At 36.6% G+C, this 8,708-nt stretch overlaps 1 protein-coding gene across 1 annotated transcript; it reads right to left on the bottom strand.

Moving 5' to 3' along the window:
* Positions 1-2,979: 2,979 nt before the first annotated feature.
* Positions 2,980-4,987, bottom strand: LOC110094774 (transcription factor MYB20-like). Its single transcript, XM_020820102.2, has 3 exons — positions 4,787-4,987; positions 4,144-4,273; positions 2,980-4,057 (listed from the first exon to the last, which is right to left on the bottom strand). Exons 1-3 carry the CDS (start codon positions 4,917-4,919, stop codon positions 3,493-3,495), a joined length of 828 nt encoding a protein of 275 aa, XP_020675761.1. The 5' UTR covers positions 4,920-4,987; the 3' UTR covers positions 2,980-3,492.
* Positions 4,988-8,708: the final 3,721 nt, after the last annotated feature.

Below are 8,708 nucleotides of genomic sequence, written 5' to 3'. Positions count from 1 at the left end.
GGAAATCCGTACTATGCACATGCAATTCCATACAATGGTCTTACTCGACAAGCACAAACACTAGCTATTATCAATAGTGCTGTTGTAGACATCAACCAGATTAACTGGCTATTATCAATAGTGCTGTTGTAGACATCAACCAGATTAACTGGCTATTATCAATAGTGCTGTTGTAGACATCAACCAGATTAACTGGCTATTATCAATAGTGCTGTTGTAGACATCAACCAGGTTAACTGGCTATTATCAATAGTGCTGTTGTAGACATCAACCAGATTAACTGGCTATTATCAATAGTGCTGTTGTAGACATCAACCAGATTAACTGGCTATTATCAATAGTGCTGTTGTAGACATCAACCAGATTAACTGGCTATTATCAATAGTGCTGTTGTAGAATCCGTATTGCTGTTGTAGATATCCGCACGTTGGTTCTATCAAGAAGAGTCGTCACTCTTTTGCCCGTCGGCCGCCCGTCGGCATATAAAACTCCTTATAACTCCCAATCGTTATATCGATGATCTATGGTCTATGATTTAAAGGAAAGCCCGTCGGCCCACCATCCTGTACAGGTCAAGTCTATCTCCAACCAACGTTCAACCATGTTCCCACTTGTCTTTCAGTATCAATCAGTTCAATGCAATAATCGATGCAATAATCAATAATAAAGAAATCTAAAACGATCATATCAATAGTCATGCACATATCAATTCAATCTATCAATTTCAATCAAATCAGAAATCGTACGAAAATCGGGCAGAGTAACGGCAGTCTGTCAAATTTACACAAAAATCTCCAAAAATTACAATTCACCAAATTAATACAGAACGTGCACAGCAACATTATAAGACTATTCTCCTACTGCTCAAACCAGTTCGGACATCATAATAAATTGCAGTCAAAATAAAACTCCGCAGAACCAAAACGAACCGGACGAAATCTGCCAGAAAATAATCAAAACGTGCAGAATAATCACGTCTACAACATACCAAAAGTTACGCGGTGAAATCTTTGCCAGTACCAAACCGGGTACGAAAATCACTTACAAAAACACAAATCTGAGCACCATTTCGCAAAATCTCAAAATCTTTGAAAACAGAAGTAGGGTTCGGAATCCTTACAGCGAGACAAACAAAATATCCAACAGCAACGAACGACGAAAATTGCTCCGCGGGCCCCGAAATCAGACTTCTTCCTTTGCTTTTCCGCCCTTTCTCTCTCCTCAAAATATCTGATTTTATAAAATGTTTTCTCTCTCCTCAAAACGAGCTCATTTCCTTATATCATTAGTGGGATCGGCCCGGCCGATCGCTACATCGTCCCGGGACGATCAGACCAAAATCGATCGTCCTGGACGACTCCCAGAACTATCTGCAGGCCGATATTTTCTACAGTGCAGATCGGCCTGGACGATCTAAAATCGTCCCGGACGATCCTGGGAAAAAAATCACTTTTTCCAGCAGCTACAGCTACAGCAAAGGAACGAGGTCTCACATGTAATAGCCCAAACTCTTAACTATCAAGATATATATTGTTCGCTTTAGCCTAAGGGCTTCACGGTTTTGTCTTATTAGTGTAATTTTCTAGGATGTCACCCATCTCAGAATTTCTCTGGGATGAACATGCTTAACTATAGAGTTTCTTAATAAAATTTCATCCATTACACCAAAAGACGCCTCGATGTTTAAGAGTTTAATTTCTCTTACATAAAGAGTTTCACATAATTCACTCCTATGATAAGATTTTTCAAACGTGTTTAAGGGACAATCTCAGTGTTGTCTTACTCTTTCCTGGTAGTAGAAGGATCATAAAAATAACTCGTATTTTTCTCATTTTCTACTTCGTTATATATATTTTTAACCTACTTTCTTAAAAATGATATATAGAGCACATCATAAACTTCACTTATGTGCTGTAATAGCCTCAATATACAAAAAAACTAAATTTTTTTTCTCATTCAATTATCACAAAAGGCGTAATGTACATTAGATTAAGCTTGCATTCTATGCCAAATCTACTCCTTTCAGTAAGAAAAGCAACTATTGAATAATCAGTGATAGGGGTGTCAATTTGCGTCGACGGGTCGGGTTCAGATCAAACCCGACTTGACCCGGATCTAAACGGGTCAACCCGAACCCGACTCGTTCTTGCAAACGGGTTGGACATTTCAACTCGGACTCGACCCGGGCTTGTTGACGGGTTGACCCGACCCGACCCGTGTGACATAAGGCGGAGTCCGCGGACCGCGCAATGATGCGAGTGCGGACAGGGTCCGCGCCTCAGCGGGACTGCGTGTGCGGACGGAGTCCGCAGGAGGCGGGATCGCGCGACGGAGCGAAGACGCGACGCCGCGACTGCGCGAGTTCGAGGCGCGGGCTTACCGGCTGACCGGCTGAGTCGTGCGCACTGTGCGACAATGGGTGGACCGCGGAGTTCGCATGCAAGTGCGAGACCGCGTCACCGTGCGAGCGCAACGACTGGAGCCTGGCGACGTCGCGAGTGTGGGCGGAAACCGGGTTGGAGTAGACTTTCGGGTCAGTGTCGGTTTGATTTTGGGTTCTCATGTCAACCCGAGTCTGACCGTTTTTAAAACAGGTCAAAAATTTGAACCCGAACCCGACCCGTTTGCTAAACGGGTCAACCCGAATCCGGATTTTTCTGGGTCGGGTCCAGGTCAGGTTTCAGGTCGGGTTAGAAATTGACACCCCTAATCAGTGAATTAGTTTAAAATTATTTCTGAAGACCTGAAATGAATAAGTATTTAGCTTTACTTTATTCCAATCCTCCTCTTTACTCTCGTTTTATATTAGGAGATAATCACACATAATTGAAAGTAATTAGCCAACAAACTTTTAACTTTATTGGAAAAAAATTATAATTTTGATATAAAAAGAGGAATCTATATGTATCTTACTGAAATATTCAGATATTGCATACATCAAATACATTATCTTTCCAACAAATTGAGAGTACACCAAACATTACCAATCAAATCCCATCACATATTTTCACAAATCGATAAACACAAAGCCTCGATCAAATGAATAAAACCAGCCAAATCGTCTTTAGAATTGACATTGATTAGCCTCCAAATTCCGATAAATTGTTCTGTGCAGAGGCCGGATGCAGCTCTATGTCTGGAGACGAATAAGATGCATCCACGTAAACGGTACCGAGCGAAGGGGTGACATGACGCATTATGATTGATCTCTGGATGACATTCGGCGCTAGCACAGAATAATTTTTCCCAAATTGACTTTTGATACAGAATTAATAAACTTCTCTATACATTTGACTATTTGAGCAGTAGAGGAAATTACATCAACAATTCAAAGAAACTTCTTTCTCACTTATTAAACCTTCCTATTATGAACATACAGAAAGTGACTAATCACTCTGTAAGACTTATTTCTTCTACCTATCTTTGCCACAATGATAGACAAACCAGCAAGGAGAAAAGAAAAAGGAGAAAATAAAGGAAGAAGTAACGCAATCAAAATAGTTCAAACTTCCATTGCTCTTGATTCTGGTTGAAAAGATCAGTAGAGCTCAGCTTTCCTTCTCCATCATGAGAAATAAAGTCCCATCCCATAAAATCATCCATTCCCCAGAAAGATACTGATTCTGGCCACTCCATGGATGGAATTTGTATCTCCTCAGCTTTTACTGAAGAATTGGACGATGATGATGATGACGACGACCATGTTGTTCTTTTAGTTGTTGAGGATGATGATCGAGAAGATGATGAGCATGGAGTGGCGGAGGGAGTGCAGGGTACAATGATCTCATGAGGCTCCATGAGAGGAACTTCATCAGTGCAGAAAGTCTCCGGGCCGTCGAGTGGGCAATGGAGATTGGCCGCAGTTGATAAGTCGGAGTAGGCGGAGGGGGCCTCATGGTGTTCAGATTGATGAGATAATTGTTCTTCAGAAGCGAGGGGCTTGTGTGTGAGAGGGTCAATTCCCATCTTTCTTAGCTTCTTTTTTATATGCGTGTTCCAGTGATTCTTGATCTCATTATCTGTTCTTCCAGGGAGGTTTGCAGCAATTTTTGACCACCTGAAAGAGATGAAGAAGTCTCAGCTTGATGTGAAGAGAAACGGATTAGTAATTGGAAGAGAAATATAATGGGGGAGGAGAGGGACCTGTTTCCAAGTTGGGAATGGAGATCAATGACCAGCTTCTCCTCGGATTCTGAGAGCAATCCTCTCTTCAAATCAGGACGGAGATAGTTTGTCCATCTCAGTCTGCAACTTTTTCCGCACCTTAGCAAGCCTGCAACATGTTCTGAAAGATGATAATACATTCTACAAGTCGAACAAGATGTTCAAATATGATCTACTACTGCTGAAAGTCAATTCATAGACAAATTAAGTCTAAGAGAAAGTCTAAAAAAAGTCATTTTTATTGAAAAATTTAAAAGCTGAGACAGATGAAGCCACCTTATCCTCCTCTGAAGAAGCTGAATCAAGAAAAATATCAGCAGGTAGAATAGGGAGAGGAAAGAAGGAGCCATTGCCCAATATTTACATAATTTTAATCAGAATATACCATAAAAAAACATGAAAGTAAAAAGATTAATTTCTCCACTTCCCCTTCTCCACATAACTACAATAAATAAATAAATAAATCTTTGCCTCTCACTTTCTCCAAAATTAGCAAACATGCAAAATTCACATCATAAAAGGAAAACTTCTTTACTTATGGAATCCAACATTTCTAAGAGAAAATTAACCAGAAAGCTCTTCAAGCAATAGAGGAACCAGAGTGATTCAAAGCTTGGAGGACCTGCAAGCTTAGGCACAGCTCTCCAGCAGCATTGGCCATTGTTGAGGATAAAGCTGATGAGCTTCTTGTCTTCCTCTGTCGTCCAAGGCCCCTTCTTCAGCCCAACCTTATCACAACAAGGCTGCCTTCCCATTCTTCTCTACTCCTCTTCTTCAAATATCAACAACAAAGCAAAAGAGAGGTAGAGAAGGAGCAATGAAGAGAGAAGAGCAGTGGAAACAGGGCGCACCACCTTCCTTTATAAACAAGAGGGGGAAAGGAGATGGACTTGAAGAAGAATGCGAGTGAAGGGACACACGTGTCAGAGGGGGCTCCACACGTGCGAAGTGGGATCGGAGAAAACGCCACATCATCCGCTGCTTGTTTCCTTTGCTTACTTTGCAAGCGCGGACGCGTCCAAGTCTTCCCTGTATTGTAAATCAACCCGAAAAAAGAAAAAAGCCATTCTTTTTCTCTCTTTCCTTTGTTCTTAAAGTAGAGGGGAGAGGGGAAATTATCTGCATCCTTCATACAAGAAAATTCTTTAAGGGAATGTACTCTTAGGAGACTAATTAGGCTTCATTTGAGACCGCTTTCCCACTCTTCTTAAAGCGGCTTTTTAGTACAAATATTGAATTGTTATACTAAAAAGATACTTTAATAAGCAGTAAGAAAGCCGTCCCAAATGACGCCTTAGGCTTCTTTTGGAACGACGTTCTTATTGCTTCTTCTTAAACCAGCTTTTAATATAAAAATTTTAATTTTTTTACTAAAAACTTGCTCTAAGAATTAGTAAGAAAGTCGTCCCAAACAAACATAAATATTTTATCTTCTTTTTTCTAACTGTTTTCTTTCTATAGTTTTTCTCCCTTGTCATAGGGTTCACACTTGAAGCATGGCCAAGTGTGAAAATTGCAAGCCAAGGAATCTCTTTGGAAAAATAGAACAAATTTGTTTATATACGTAGATGAAAAAAATTTAGCTAAGTATTTATATGTTCTTTTTCTCATGCATATATGTGAACATTGGCCCTCTTTGCAAATAGTGTAATAGGTGAGTGATAAAGAGGCTTTGTCTTCCTTCTAACAACTAATAAATTTGTGCTTCGTGCTCTCATGATCAGAAAAAAGAAATATTTGTTGTATTTTCGATGAAAATTTTATTAGGTTCAGATATGCATGAATGATACAATTAAAAGGCTATATGTAATTATTTTAGTTGAATGTTCACACATTTATTGTATGCATATATATAATAATCTGATAATATATGAGAGTTATTTGGATTTATGTATAAAAATAATATTTGAAAATTGAAACTTGAGAGCATAAAGTATGATTTTTATTTATGTCTTTTTTAGAAAGTAATGCATGCATATGGTGAAATTATTACGTGCAGTCACCGAATACTATCTGGAGGTAAAATCAGGATGCGTAATGTCATTTTTTTTATTGTGTATCAGTACTGTGTTCTGATGTGTAACAGATAACATGACACATTTTGATTCGTCTCTGAATGTTCTGGTAATCGCATGTAATAATTTCTTATGCACATGAGGCCAACTCTTGATCTTGATTGTTTCACAAAGAACAATTAACATTGCACTTTTTTCAAAATAATTAAATTCATTTGTAATGTAATGTTTAAATATTTATTTGATATAAAGAATGAGTAATGATTAATAAAATTTTCTGAAATTATATTCATAAATTGAGAAGTGAATTTTATTCTAGAGAATTTTTCGAAATCACCTTCAAATTTATTTATTTAGTTTTTGTGATTGATAAGTCTAAAAAAATTTTACTTGATCAGCATGAATTTCGATGTATTTTTAGAAACTTCTTGAATTAAATTTATGATAAGCCGAATTCTAATTTCAATTAAATAATAATCAAACTGATTGTCTCTAAAAGAAGAATCTAATGAGATCAAAGATGATCTGACATAAGTCAGAATGAACAATATTTAATAAAGTCGCTATATTAATTGATGCATCAAATCATATCTAAATCTTATATGTTTATAATCAAATTGAGCAACTCAATAACATAAATCCAATAGTCCCAAAATCATTTGATAATGATGCCTATGTGGCACATACTTAAATTTGAACAAATGATCTATAATAAAAAAAAAATTGTTCGAGCTAATTTTCATGGAGAAATCCAAGCAAAGTAAATAGAAAATTACACAACATTTATTTTACAGAAATGTCATGACATTCAGGCTTTGTTTGGGATGACTTTCTTGCTGCTTCTTAAAGTAATTTTTTAGTACAAATATTAAAAAATTTATACTAAAAAGCTTCTTTAAGAAGCAGCTAAAAGCTGTCCCAAACGAAACCTCAATCCACAATGCTTGGAATAGAGCTGACCTTTAGGAGCATAATACGGTTCAAAATAAATGTATTTGCTTTACTGTTAACGAAAAGTACTTAAAAGAAACAAATACTGTAACTTATTGATTTATGTCAAACTATATCTAAAGATAGTTTTATAAAAGACATTATCGATTAATTGGAGCAATAAAAAGGATTTATGAAGTTCAGGATAAATTTTTTCTTCCCTTTGCATTGAAGTTCTGATTCTATAGAACTGTATAGTTGCTTAGTCATTTTCTAATTAGTCAATAATCAAAATATATTAGTGAAGATTTTGCTTTCCAAAGAGACTTTAAGGTCATGTAATGAACGTTTTTTTCTTCAAGTCATTGGTAGTTTCATGCATCCAGCTCAAAATCACTTTGTAGCCATATGGAAATTTGGATTGAGAGAATGACGTTTAGGTGTAATATTATTGCTTAATTTGCTTCATATTTAAGTTGCATATTCTAGATACTTTCAATATAAATATTTTTTTTTTTGAAAAAAAAAAGCTATTTGTATCAATGTAGAATTCTAGTTTTCATCCTGTATTATTGGGCGAGCTAAGTGGAGTACGCCCTCTTAACTTTTACCCCACGACAAATTCCCGCAAGTCTATCTAAAAACCAAAGGCAACCCCCATTCGCACGCTCACGCTCTCTCAGAACCGAACAGGAAAAAAGTTAGCTTTGTGACTTACCTCTTACAGGCTGACATCTCTCCCGATCTCGACCACTGTTCTCGCCGAACTCAACTAGTTGAAGTTTCTGTCTTCCATCCATGACCGCCAGCCAGATCCTGCTACTCGATGCGACCAGGTCAACAATTACCACTTTTTCTAATCAATCCAAATAATTGATCAATGATTTCTCTCTAACTTATTGGCATAAAATTCAAACAAACTCAAAACAATAGAAGTGAAATAAAGCCAAACTATTAGGTCGAGCCCTCGACCCAAACCTAAAGCTCTGATAGACCATTTGGGTCACAAGCTCAAGCCACCAAATAGCTCTCATTAAAGAAAAAAAAAATCTTATTAAAATATATTGATATTCTTTTATATTAAGTCCTAAATTTTTTTGGTGCATCTCTAATCTATTGGCCTAATGTTCTTATAACATACTTAATTATAATAAAAATTAAGCATAAATTTTGTATGCTATATATAATTATGTAAGTTTTTTTTTTCAAATCTAAATAAAAAGAAAATATCTCACAGAAATATTAAAAAAATTAATCTCATAGAATAGCCAAAAAATGCCACCTTCTTTAATAATTTTTAGATGCTTCTCCATAAGCATAAGATCTATAGTTATAATCTGAGTTACTAAATAAGTTATTAATATTGAAGGAATGAAAAGAGAGTGATGAATAATTAAATGATCATAAGATTGTCATTGTGGACTACTGAATTAGGAATGAAGCTCTGCACTCTTTGCACTTTCAGTGTTTTGTGGCCTTTGGTTTAGGGTTATAATTATAAACTAATTATAAGGATTAACATTAGTTAAGAATTGTAATATCTGGGTAATCTAATTAACACATTGAGATTAGGATCAAATTGATCTCATAACTCCTTAC

The sequence above is a fragment of the Dendrobium catenatum genome, unplaced genomic scaffold (genome assembly GCF_001605985.2).
Source record: "Dendrobium catenatum unplaced genomic scaffold, ASM160598v2 fragScaff_scaffold_659, whole genome shotgun sequence".
Lineage (NCBI taxonomy): Eukaryota > Viridiplantae > Streptophyta > Magnoliopsida > Asparagales > Orchidaceae > Dendrobium > Dendrobium catenatum.
This window is presented reverse-complemented; position numbering and strand designations above follow the sequence as displayed.